Genomic DNA, 13,351 nt, shown 5'->3' with positions numbered 1-13,351 from the left:
TATTTTTAGTAGAGATGGGGTTTGACCATGTTAGCTGGACTGGTCTCCAACTTCTGACGTCAAGTGATCCCCCTGCCTCGGCCTCCCAAAGTGCTGGGATTATAGGTGTGAGCCACTGCACCTGGCCCATTTTTGTATCTTGTTTGGAATGTATGAGAACAGGTAACTAGGATCAGACCAACCTTAACCCCTTGATTTTTTTTTCCCTATATATTTTTTTGTAACTCTCTGCCTCAGTTTTCCAGTCTCTTAGCAAGTGCTTTAAGAAACATTGATATAAAACAATAAGGCTTAAGGCCAGGCATGGTGGCTCACACCTGTAAACCCAGCACTTTGGGAGGCCGAGGCGGGCAGATCACTTGAGGTCAGGAGTTCAAAACCAGCCTGGCTAACGGGGCGAAACCCCATCTCTACTAAAAATACAAAAATTACCTGGGCATGGTGGCTCGTGCCTGTAGTCCCAGCTACTCAGGAGACTGAGGCATGAGAATCTCTTGAACCCAGGAGGCAAAAGTTGCAGTGATCTGAGATCACATCACTGCACTCCAGCCTGGGCAACAGAGCAAGACCCTGCCTAAAAAAAGAAAGCATAAGATTTAAAACAATAAGGCTAATTAGTTTAAGATTATAGAGGGTTACATATATGCTTTCTAAATATCCTTTTGGAACATTTAATTTACTTATAATGAGATAATATATGCTAAGCTGTTGTTATGCTAAATAATTCAATGGAAAATTAATCCAGAATTGGTGAACTTCTTTTTCTTTTTTTTGAGACATAGTCCCAGGCTGGAGTGCAGTGGTGTGATCATAGTTCACTACAACCTTGAATTCCTGGGCTCAAGGGATCCTCCCATCTCAATCTCCTGAGCTCTGAAGTAGCAGGGACTACAGGCACGCACCACTATGCATGGCTAATTTTTTTTTTTTTTTAGAAACAGGGTCTTGGGCCGGGCGTGGTGGCTCACACCTGTAATCCCAGCACTTTGGGAGGCTGAGGCGGGTTGATCACGAGGTCAAGAGATCGAGACCATCCTGGTCAACATGGTGAAACCCCGTCTCTACTAAAAATACAAAAAATTAGCTGGGCATGGTGACTCGTGCCTGTAATCCCAGCTACTCAGGAGGCTGAGGCAGGAGAATTGCCTGAACCCAGGAGGCGGAGGTTGCAGTGAGCCGAGATCGCGCCATTGCACTCTGGCCTGGATGACAAGAGCGAAACTCCTGTCTCAAAAAAAAAAGAAAGAAAAAAGAAAAGAAAAGAAAAAAAGAAACAGGGTCTTGTGGCTGGACGCGGCGGCTCATGCCTGTAATCCCAGCACTTTGGGAGGCCAAGGCAGGCGGATCAGCCGAGTTTGGGAGTTCAGGACCAGCCTGACCAACGAAGAGAAACCCTGTTTCTACTGAAAGTACAAAATTAGCTAGATGTAGTGGTGCATGCCTGTAATCCCAGCTGCTCAGGAGGCTGAGGCAGGAGAATCGCTTGAACCTGGGAGGCTTGGGATTATGGGTGTGAGCCATGGCGCCTGGCCTAGGAACAGAAATTTTAATACCTAAATAATCTGCCTAGTAAAACTTGAGTAGTCTACTTTGTTTTCTGGGGTTCCCATAACCTGCATTATAGTCTCACAGTTCATGTGTTAACTTGAATCTTAAGTCAGTTTGCTAGCAAATCAGAGCAGCACTGAGTATCCTACGGAGAATATAAAATGTTGAGACCGCTGTGGCAAAGAGCTTGTGTTTGTACTCTTTGCTTAATAGCAGCTAAATTATTTTAGAGTCTGAAACGTGGTAACCAAAGTTGTGTGCTTAGAAGAGAGCTGTTTGCATATGTCTTTTTATTGTCATAAAGAAATGGAACCCATAGAGCTCTGTTTGGGTGCCTAAGTTTTTCAGTTTATTTGTACTGAGCTGAAAGGTATTCACTACCTGCTAAACTTGGTTTCAACTCTATATGCCCTTTGTGATATGTGGCTGGGGCAATTTCTAATTGTTTAATATAAGCATAATTGTTGTGAGGGAGCATTTATGGGATTCCAAAAATGGGTCCTGGAAGGTAACAAAAGGAGGAGCTATTTTGAATTGCCTGTTTTACCTTGTGTGCTGATATAAGTTTAAGTTTCTACCATGTTTGTTTTCTATATGAAGTGGTTTATAATTTTATAATTTTGTTTTTAATTTTTTTTTGTTTGTTTGTTTGTTTTTGAGACGGAGTTTCGCTCTTGTTATCCAGGCTGGAGTGCAATGGCACGATCTCAGCTCACCGCAACCTCTGCCTCCTGGGTTCAGGCAATTCTCCTGCCTCAGCCTCCCGAGTAGCTGGGATTACAGGCACGCGCCACCATGCTCGGCTAATTTTTTTGTATGTTTAGTAGAGATGGGGTTTCACCATTTTGACCAGGATGGTCTCGATCTCTTGACCTCGTGATCCACCTGCCTCGGCCTCCCAAAGTGCTGGGATTACAGGCGTGAGCCACCGCGCCCGGCCCTTTAATTTTTTTTTTTTTTTTTTTTTAATGAATGACAGGTTCTTATATTGCCCAGGCTGGCTTTGAACTCATGACCTTGTCATTATCCAGAAATAACCATTATTAACATTTTGATGTTAATTTTCTTATTTTTTCTATGCTTATTATTTCATTTGCTTTTTTATAGATTTAGAATTATGGTGCATGTACAATTTTATATTATGGGTTTTTTTCCATTTAATGCATAGCATTTTCTCATGTTTTTAAATCATTTTCAAAATGTTCTTTTTTTTTTTTTTGGAGACAGAATTTCTCTCTTGTTACCCAGGATGGAGTCCAATAGCGTGATCTTGGCTAACCACAACCTCCACCTCCACCTCCTGGGTTCAAGTGATTCTCCTGCCTCAGCCTCCTGAGTAGCTGGGATTACAGGCATGTGCCACCATGCCTCGTTAATTTTTGTGTTTTTAGTAGAGACGGGGTTTCCACCATGTTGGTCAGGCTGATCTTGAACTCCTAACCTCAGGTGATCCGCCTGCCTCAGCCTCCCAAAGTGCTGGGATTACAGGTGTGAGCCACCGCACCTGACCCAAAATGTTATTCTTTATAACTTAAATATAGTTTATTATAAGGCAGTACCTTAATTTATATTTATCCATTCTTAAATGTTTACTTCTTGTCCTTTTTTGGTCATAAAAATGACTGTGATAAACACTTTAATGCAAAAATGGTCCACATGTCTGGTTTTATCTTAGAGAGTCTGAAAGAAGAATGAATTGTTCAAAAGGTATAAAACATTTTAAGACATTTAATGTAAATGTTGCCAAATTGACTTCCAGAAAGACTGTCCAGCTGTGTACTCCCAAAAGTACTATATAAAACTGCCCTTTCTGCTGAACACGCTATTGGCATGCTCTTGTACTTGAATATATGTCTTTTTTTTTTTTTTTGAGAGTTGCCCAGGCTGGAGTGCAATGGTGCCATCTTGGCTCACCACAACCTCTGCCTCCTGGGTTCAAGCGATTCTCCTGTCTCAGCCTCCTGAATATCTGGGATTACATGTGCCACCATGCCTGGCTAATTTTCTGTTTTTAGTAGAGATGGTGTTTCTCCGTGTTGGTCAGGCTGGTCTTAAACTCCTGACCTCAGCTGATCCAGCTTGGCCTCCCAAAGTGCTGGGATTACAGGCATGAGCCACCACACCTGGCCTTAAATATATGTCTTAACAGCTGTAGGTGAGGTTTTGTTTTTAAGGTTTGATTAAGGGTTAATTTGACAAATTACTCCCTCCTCCCCATTTTTAGCAGTCACCAAAAACTACAGAGCTTCATGTTATTTGGGTGATAAAAGCATAGACTTAGTTGGCTGTGATCATATAAAGTGCCTTAGACACAACATAGTCATAAATATGGATTTAAAATATGTGTAGCCTTAAATACGTAAATACTTGCATAGCGAATATTTTGTGAATCCAGCAGCTTTCTGCAGAAACCTGAAGTTAAGTGCAAACTTGAATATAGACTTTAAATATTTATTAAATATTAAATCAATAAATATTTATTGAATATCTACTATGTTATGAGAAGAAAGGCTTCCTGCAGTTTTAACCTAGATCTCTATATTCTACTCCATTCCCCTTTTGATTACAGATAATACAGCCATTCCCTTTTTAGTCAGGAAACTAAAATAGCCCTCACCCAGTCACTCACACATCAGCCTTTCATTTTCCTTTAATAGCAGTTATCTGCTGTTAATCTGAAATTATTTTGCTTACTTGCTTATTGTTCGTTTCTTCCTTGTAGAATGTAAGTAAACTCTATGAGGGCAGAAATCTTATCCATCTCCTTTACTCTTGAATTACTTGGGCCTAGGGCATATGGGGCTGTACACAGATACTGAGTAAAATATTTGGTGAATTAATGAATTTTAAAACTAACTAAATGTGTATAATCCAAAAAGCAAATTATGATTATTAATTTCAAACTTCTTCCTTCGTAAATCTTTTACCAAGACTGTTAATTCCTCCCTTTTTTTTTTGGAGACAGTCTCCCTCTGTTGCCCAGGCTGGAGTGCAGTGGCGTGATCTCGGCTCACTGCAACCTCCACCTCCTGCTTAGAGTAGCTGGATGCACACCACGCCCGGCTAATTTTGTATTTTTAGTAAAGACAGGGTTTCACCATGTTGGCCAGGGTGGTCTCAAATTCCTGACCTCAAGTGATCCACCTGCCTCAGCCTCCCAAAGTGCTAGGATTGCAGGTGTGAGCCACTGCACCTGGCCAACTCCTCTTTTTTATAATCTGGAGTTACTAACAAAATAATTTGGTAAATGACTGTATACAGTAGAATCTAAATGATATGCATACTGATCAACCTCTGACTAATTGAACTTGTAAATTAAGCCATCATTCTTAATGATGTTGGTTTCTTTTATGACAGATGAGTAAAAAATTATTTTTGTGTAAAGGCCTATTGTCTTTTTATTTTTGTATCCACTTTGCCTAGCACTTGATAGTTCCTTATTAGTGGTTCTGAATGAATGAATGATAGTCTTAACGTCTTCCAGGTTTTTATGACTCTTTGATACTTACAGTGCGTTATCCTTCTAGTTTTTTTGTACCTAGCAGTATCTGTTGTTTGTCATTAGGAATCTGACAATAGGCCCCTGGATGTGCTTGTATGTGGCTTTTATTCCTTGCTTAGAGTTGGGCCATCTTATTAACATCAGTTGGGTGCTAGAGAAATGATCACATCCCACTGTATCTGCATTATTTTTTCTTATTATATTATAATGGTAATATCACACCAGGTTTAGAGAATTTACTTTGTAGTCCTCAGTGATAGACTCCATGCTTAGTCTATTAAAAGATACAGATGTAGATAGACATGTACATATACATAAAGAGAGAATCTGTTTTCTTGCACAATGACCATTTTAGGATCTGCCTCTTTCTCTAACAAAACTAACAGATTTTATGAAATTATCTCAGTTATTAAAAATCATCCTCTGAACTTTGGGTTTTCTTCAGTTCTCTCCCAGCGTTTAGATTACTTTCTCTTTTGAGTAAATACTAATTTTTTAAAATCATTTAAAAAATTCTAGTGACTGAGTATATGAGCCTTTTCTGCAGATGTTGGCCTCTAGGACAGCCTTTTTTTGCATCTTTGTCTTCCTGTTCTAAGTCTTTGCTGAAAGCATCCCACTTCCCCTTGGCAGTCTTCTTAATGGGTGTATCCCTCTTCTGTCATTTATTGTTTAGTTCTGTAAAATGCTTATGTTTCATCCTGAAGAATAGGTTGGGAAGGAGATGACACATTGTGAGTGCCTTGCCCAGACACATGATCTGTTTGTCAAGCAGTATAGTTACAAATGAGCTGTGAGTTAAATTCTAGTGAGTGGCAGCTTTGGTTTTCAAGATTTCACCTTATGTCTTAGTCTGTTTACACTACAGAAATGTGTTGCTTTTTGTTTTTGAGACAGCATCAGTGAGACTTCACTGATAATTAGAAATTTGTTTTAAGTGTCAGATAGAAATAAGCAAAATGGCCTTCTTTATATATAGCAATTCATGTAGCAGACTAGGAGTGAAGGAGTAATTTAAAAAAAAAAAATGTTAGCTGAATTTTTTTTAAATGGGGAGACAGATCATTCTTATTTTTATTAAATATTTAAATTTTAAAAATCACTTCAGTGTGAAACAATTTTTTAAAAAGAATAATGGAAATGACAAGAGGCAAGAGACTGAGGAATGATTTAAGAATAATTGTGGGTGTTTAAGAAGAGAGCTTTCTTCCTCTCATTGTGATCTCCCTTTGGTGAAAATGGTAAAACAAAGGCCAGCAAATTTAGGAGGACGCAGGAAATCCTAGTTAGTGGCTGTCAGTTGAATATTTAAGAGCAATGAAAATACTTCTGTTAGGTTTTAATGCTTTTTTCCTCCAAAATTTTTTTGGTTTTGCTTTTTTTTTTCTTTCAGAAAGTCATGATTTTTCATCTCTATTTCCTAGTAAGTGTGCCACTAAATAAAATTTGGAAGCCATATATTGTGATGTGATTATGTAAAGCCAAGTTACATTTTGAATTTTGTGGTTTGAGGAAAACCATTCCAGAATTTATTTCACCACTTCCTATGCCAATACCGTCCCACTTCTCAGCCAGAACTCTTTCCCTCCTCTAAATAGGTAGAAAAATGAGAAAATTTAGCATCAAATAATAGAACCAAGATAAAAGTAAGGAATCCTGCCTGATCCTTGTGTTATGTCTCCTCTAGCCCTTGTAGTTTACTTCCTGGTTGAAAATATATAAGACCTTTTTGAAATAAAATTTTCATTTTGTGATTATGTTAGGAAAGCAGATTCTGGGACATGTAGTGAAATTATCTCTAGCACAGGAGTTAGGAAATTTTCCAGAGATAAATTGCTTTCCAGATATGCTCTAAGTTTTCAGCCATAATGGTCCTGGTCTTTGCATTTATTTACTTTTGTTTACTTGCATTTATTTTTTGTACCATGTTTTAGTTCCAGAAAGTGCTAAAAAATCGTCATGTATTTAAAACAAACAAACAAACCAGAAAATCCCCTCATCCTGGGGCTGTTTGAAGAAGAATGAAGCTCTCATTTCCCAGTACCCAATCATCAGCTTGAGCTGGCCTCTCCTAGGAACAGAATTTATTGAAGCAATTTATCCTGGCTAAATGTGATATAAATCTGTGTACACGTATGTACGTACAGGCTCTGTTCCATTACAGCAGTGCTGTAGCGTCAGTTTCCTTCCTAGTTAGACCATGTTTCTATCAAACTGAAAGATGACCAAGAAGCCCCTTCAATTTTATGGGGAACCCCACAATTTTAAACACCAATTAGTTGTGGAATTACTGATTAGACAACCAGAAATACTGGTTTCTCACCCCAGAGTGCGTCCTAAGAGAGTAGGAGAGATGTTACCTAGCTACCCTCTGAGTTTTAAGCATGGTTTTCCGATTACCAGATTCAGTCTAGCATGTTAACATTTTATTTCAACGTGAGCCTGACAGATTGTCCTGACATTTCAATTTATTTCCAAGATAAAAATTTGAAATTTGGTTGCAGTTCTGAAGTCATTTCCAGGCATATTCAAATTGTAGTTCCTCTCTCATCTTCCCTCGTTCATATTCTTTTGTATACCTTTCTCTTTTATGGAAGGATGTTTGAAAATGTCATTTAGGAGTTTATAAGACTATTTTTATCCCCCACTCCATTTTTCTCTTCCACCTTTGCAAAATACTGTTTATTTTTTAAGAATTGTTTTTACCATGATTTGCATTTCTAATCTTTATCCATCTCCACTTCTATTTTTATTCCTAGTTGGGATATGAGAAATTTCTCCCACACATTCAGATTGGAATTACTGTTCTTCAACAAAGAATTTCAATAAACACTTTGAGAGTTTAGCTTCAATAATTTAAAAAACAGTATAAACCCTGTTAAAGTCTTCAGAGAAATAGAAGGGATGGATGGTGATGCCTTTTAGTGCCATTTCTTTTATCCCCTGCAGCAGCACACATCTGTTGGCTGCAGCAGAGCAACCCAAGAACACTGGCCGAGAGCAGCACAAACAGCCGGAACATATTCGCCCAGCAAACCCCCAAAGAGTCGACATTTGTTTTATTGCTGCTTTTAAAAATCTAGCCATAAATAGAATCAGAGGGGGGAAGGGCATCGATATTTCTCCATTTGCCACAGACGATTGGTGGGGGGAGGAAGAGGCTGCTGGTTTTTATTTTTATTTTTTTATTAATGAAAACCATTTCCCGTGTAGCCCAATAGGATGGGTGCTTTGTTTTCTTTGGCAATAATATGGGATAAACAGCCCTTGCCAACAGTCTCGTAGTTTATACACCAGGGAGCCAGATTATGGCCCTGTAAAATGGAGCACCCCTCCTATAATCCCTTAATTAATTAAATGACAAATTTTGGTCTTCTCTAGTTCAGAAATATGGCTTCCGCATCGAGCGTTCAGTGAATTTATTGACATAGGGAACTGCACTAGTTGTAATTCAGCAGATTGGAGAAATGTGTTATATACTGTGGTAGAAAGAGGGAAAATCTAGCAAAGGTTTGAAATTCCCCGACTATTTAGATCTCAATCTTTCTAATTAAAAGATTCAATTGAGGCACAGTAGATCATATGTCACTTGTCTAATGGGTCTCCCCAAAGTAGCCTGTATTTACAACTTTGATAGATGGCATTCGTGGAACACCTGTTTCTAGGGTTGATATTTTTGAAGCACTTTTTTTTTCCTCCAGCATATTTAACATAACTTTTTCCCCCACCTCCCCCTCCTCAGCTCCGCTCTGCTATATGAAATATGGGAGACGACAGACCGTTTGTGTGTAATGCCCCGGGCTGTGGACAGGTACGTTTACAATATACTTTATTGTGAATGTCTCGTTGTGAATCAAAGTGGCTGTTTTATCACTAAGGCAAAGAGTTTAAAGCCGGTATTTTACGTGATCACTGGAGGTAATCAGATCAGAGGATTTGCAGTGTGTAAATCCAAGTTATGAGGAAGTGTAGGCACTCTACTGTAATGAAATCTGCCTTGCTCTCTTCCATATTGTTATTCTACTGGTGTTTGTTTCCCACCACACAGTGTGGAAGAATACATGTTGCTCTCTCCTCCTTTCTAAAGCTATCCATCTAAATACAAAGCAAGTTTAGAAATGTTTTCTCTTCAGGCGCGGTGCAGTGGATCACGCCTGCAATCCCAGAACTTTGGGAGGCCGAGACAGGCAGATTACCTGAGGTCGGGAGGTCGAGACCAGACTGGCCAAAACCCCATCCCTACTAAAAATACAAAATTAGTCAGGCGTGGTGGCACATTCCTATAATCCCAACTACTCAGAAGGCTGAGGCAGGAGAATCGCTTGAACCCAGGAGGTGGAGGTTGTAGTGAGCCAAGATTGTGCCACTGCACTCCAGCCTGGATGACAAGAGTGAAACTCCGTCTCAAAAAAAAAAAGTGTTTTCTCTTCAACCTGCATGGATGTAAAAGTCTGTTTAACATATTTGGAGAGCCAGCTGAGAATGTACACATTCATTGTGAACCCCAGTTTGCCAGAATCTATTTGAATTTTGTAAATAAAGAAAAAAAAAGTTTCTTTTGACTGTTGATCCAGAAAATCATTGTTAGCAGCTACGGCAGATATCTATCTAGGAAAGACAAATCCAATATAGAACTTGAGATCTCACAGCATTATAAAAACATTTTCTCTGTGTAATGCTATAAATGCATTGTTCTGTGTGTCAGCTGTCACATAATTACATTCATATGTGTATATCGTATGTCATTTTTCATCATATGCCTTTTTAATAAAGTAATTTTGTTGAAATTGCCTTTTTTTCATTTTGCATCTTCTTAACTGTTCTTCCTAGACCTTCCTCTATTGCCATGTTCCACAAAGGATGAAGAAAGGAATAAAAAGGAAGTTTTATTTGGCTTCATTAATTCATTTTATAGAACTTAAAGGGTTGAGTTTCTGTTCACTTAGGAATATGTCATGTGACTGTCCGCTGACACTGGCGGTATATGAAATTACAGACTAGTTATGTTAAACATTGTAAATATCTGGACAAAAAGAAGAGCTAAATTTCAGAGATTCCTATGAATTTGAGAGGTAGATAAAATGGGGATGGTGACAAGGAATGAACAAAAGGAAGACTCCAAATTCCAGTAAATGCTAAAATTTTCAAAAAAGACCAATAAAGGCATTGTATTCTGCGGTATTTGGCATCCTAGGGTGAATTTCCTTTCTTTTTAATTTTTTAATTTTTTTTTTTTTTCCCAATGGCTTTAGCAGTGAGCTTTTGCAGCAATACCTTGGGAAAGACTAACGGGCCTCCCTGACTCAGCAGATTTCCTTTCATGTCAAAGTTTTCAACTTTATTATTAACTGCATGTTTCCCCATTTTTTAAAATATATATATATATCTCCATATATATGTGGATATATATAAATATTTTCCATAAAAGCCAGTTGGGAAAATAGAATACATTTGTTTCACTTTTCAGACAGCTTTATTAAAATACATTTCTAAAAATGATCTCTCCTAGCCCGGCGTGGTAGCTCATGCCTGTAATTCCAGCACTTTCAGTGTCCAAGGCAGGGCAATTGCTTGAGCTCAGGAGTTTGAGACCAGCCTGGACAACATAGCAAGACCCTGTCTCTGCAAATAATAAAAAAAAAAAATTAAAAATTAACCAGGCATGTTGGCACATTCCTGTAGTCCCAGCTACTTGGAAGGCTGATGCAGAAGGATCACATGAGTCCAGGTGTTTGAGGCTGCAGTGAGCCATGATCATGCCACTGCACTCCAGCCTGGGCAACAGGGCAAGATACTGTCTCAAAATAAATAAATTTTTTTGCCGGGCGTGGTGGCTCACGCCTGTAATCCCAGCACTTTGGGAGGCCGAGGCGGGTGGATCACGAGGTCAAGAGATCGAGACCATCCTGGTCAACATGGTGAAACCTCGTCTCTACTAAAAATACAAAAAATTAGCTGGGCACGGTGGTGCGTGCCTGTAATCCCAGCTACTCAGGAGGCTGAGGCAGGAGAATTGCCTGAACCCAGGAGGCGAAGATTGCGGTGAGCCGAGATCGCACCATTGCACTCCAGCCTGGGCAACAAGAGCGAAACTCCGTCTCAAAAAAATAAAAAAATAAATAAATAAATTTTTTAAAAAATGATCTCTCCAAATTTTTACATGTGAATCAGATAATACTATTTACTCTGATGCTTACAACCAATACCTGGTACCTTTTTTACTTCTTGCTTTTACACTTTTACTTGAAAAATATGCATTTTTGGTGAAAAGATTTATTTTTCTCATACTTACCATTATTTTTCTTCACTTATTATTTAAGCTACTCAACTCCTGAACTCCCCTTATATGTTATATGCTTAAAACCACCGACAAGGACTTTGCAAAGAAGTAGAAATAGATGGTAAAAATAAGGAATACACAAGAAAAGCGTCTCTTAAGCTCTCTGAGGAAGAAAGATACAAACATCTCTTCAAGCTGTCTCATCAGAAAAGAGTAGTATCCACTGAAATTTGTGAAATGTCACAGATTTATGAAATTTTTTTTTTTTTAGGATTTATGAAATTTGTTTTTGTTTTGCTCTGTTTTGGACTGGAGTTAGGAAAATAGTAGGGACTTTTGACTTTGGTTCCTTTTGGTAAGGTTGGGTTCCATTTACCAGAAGCCATTTCCTTCCCCCACATCTCCCTCCTGTTTCTGAATTACTCATTGGTATTTTGATTATTAGGATTCATTATAACCTCTGACTTAGGTTCTAAAAGCTTTTTTCCCCTCAGTAGGAAGGTGAGTGTGGAACATTGCTACCTTCTTCTTTTGGATTCAAGGTACTTGTTTCATAGAAAAAGGATACAAAAGTACAACTTAAGGCTTTGAAGGTAGTATGATTCATCCCTTTACCTCCTTTGCAAGTCAGATCTTTATAGTCAGGTGAGATTATAGTTCTTTAGTTATATTTAGTCTCTTCCAAGTTTCTCCCACTATCTGGTAACAAATAGCTCTAGATTGGGATCTCTGAAAGATTTACTGTGATTGCTTTATGTGATATGAAATAGTGAAAATCTGGCAGAGAAGATAAATTTGGTAAAGTGAACTACCTTTGGCCTGTCATCCAACTTCCTTAATATCCCTTGAGAATGGTTTCATTCTGGAGCCACCTTGAGCCTTTCAAGCTATTTATAATCCATTTGTGATTGATTCAAGTTCTTTCTTCCAGAAATGGTAGAATAATAAAAAGGCTATATAAGTCCCAGGATGGGTAATAAGGACCAAGATAATTTTTGCAAGACATGGTTTAGAACTTGCTACCATAGAAGTCTCAAAAAGCAGTGGTTTCTACCAGGTAGAGGAAGTAGGAATGAAAACAATTATAATTCAGGATACTGTTTCTTAAAAAACAAACAAAACTATAGGAATCTTGCATTATTTCAATATCTGTTCATTGCCCAGACTTTACCCTATACATTCCTAAAGTCAGAAATCATCCTATGCCTTAATATTAAGGGAAAGTGAAAGGAAAATTCACCTAAAATAGACTAGTGGATTATGCTCTTCACTATATAATCAAAACCACTAGGCTTTCAATGGATACGTAAACATGTTTTGGTTGCTAGGTCTTTAATGGCTGTTATTTTTGGATTCTGTTCATGATTCACTTCCCAACAGTAAGTCTGATGTGACACAGCTGAGTTCTAAATATGCTGCATGTACTCAAAAAAAAAAGCTGCTGAAGGTTGTGCTGTCTGCATTCTTACCGGAAAAGACAGGTGATAGGGGTTTTTAGCCATGTTAATCCTATTCTCCTGTTGAGATTTTTTTGTTTCTCTTAAGGCCTCATCAACCTTATGAAGAGGAACTCAGGGAAAGCAATATCCCTGCTAATACCTCTCCGTGGAATGTGGTAGCAGGAGTAGTTAATAGAGCTGCCTCCTGAGAATGGGGTTAGTGTTGTTAAGGCAACAGTGCCCCAGATACCCTCTTGGCAGAGGACTGGTTGAATCTGAGTTGTATGGTTTTTTGAAATGTTTATAAGATAGCATCTATTTAAAGACATTGTGACTATAAAACAGCTTTGTATTGTTGTTAAAATAATAGAAATATAGTTTGGTACTGAATCTGTTAATAGGAAGTCATAAGTTTTTAATACTTTTGGAGGACACTTTTACTTGAATATGGATTATAAAGTTGTTCCATTGTATGTGGAAGCAGGAATACATACTATGTCTCTGTCACTAATCTTGAATTTTGGATGTTATTTCATGTGGATGCACTTAGGTAACTTACCTTTAGAATGCTTTATGCCCAGT

General features: G+C 38.3%; 1 protein-coding gene across 3 annotated transcripts in view; it reads left to right on the top strand.

The window, feature by feature from the left end:
• Positions 1-13,351, top strand: part of LOC105715874 (cyclic AMP-dependent transcription factor ATF-7) — a 116,381-nt gene that overhangs the window by 14,553 nt on the left and 88,477 nt on the right. For all 3 annotated transcript variants that reach the window (XM_012450340.3, XM_064377162.1, XM_064377163.1), the window contains exon 2: positions 8,793-8,861. In XM_012450340.3, coding sequence (XP_012305763.1) covers positions 8,814-8,861 — 48 coding nt within the window. In that variant the 5' untranslated portion in view covers positions 8,793-8,813. The remainder of the gene's footprint in view (positions 1-8,792; positions 8,862-13,351) is intronic.

This window comes from Aotus nancymaae, unplaced genomic scaffold (genome assembly GCF_030222135.1).
Source record: "Aotus nancymaae isolate 86718 unplaced genomic scaffold, 86718_ANA_hifiasm-v0.15.2.pri h1tg000016l, whole genome shotgun sequence".
In the NCBI taxonomy this organism is placed as follows: Eukaryota; Metazoa; Chordata; class Mammalia; order Primates; family Aotidae; genus Aotus; species Aotus nancymaae.
Note: the sequence above shows the minus strand (reverse complement) of the source record. Positions and strands in the feature narration are given on the sequence as shown.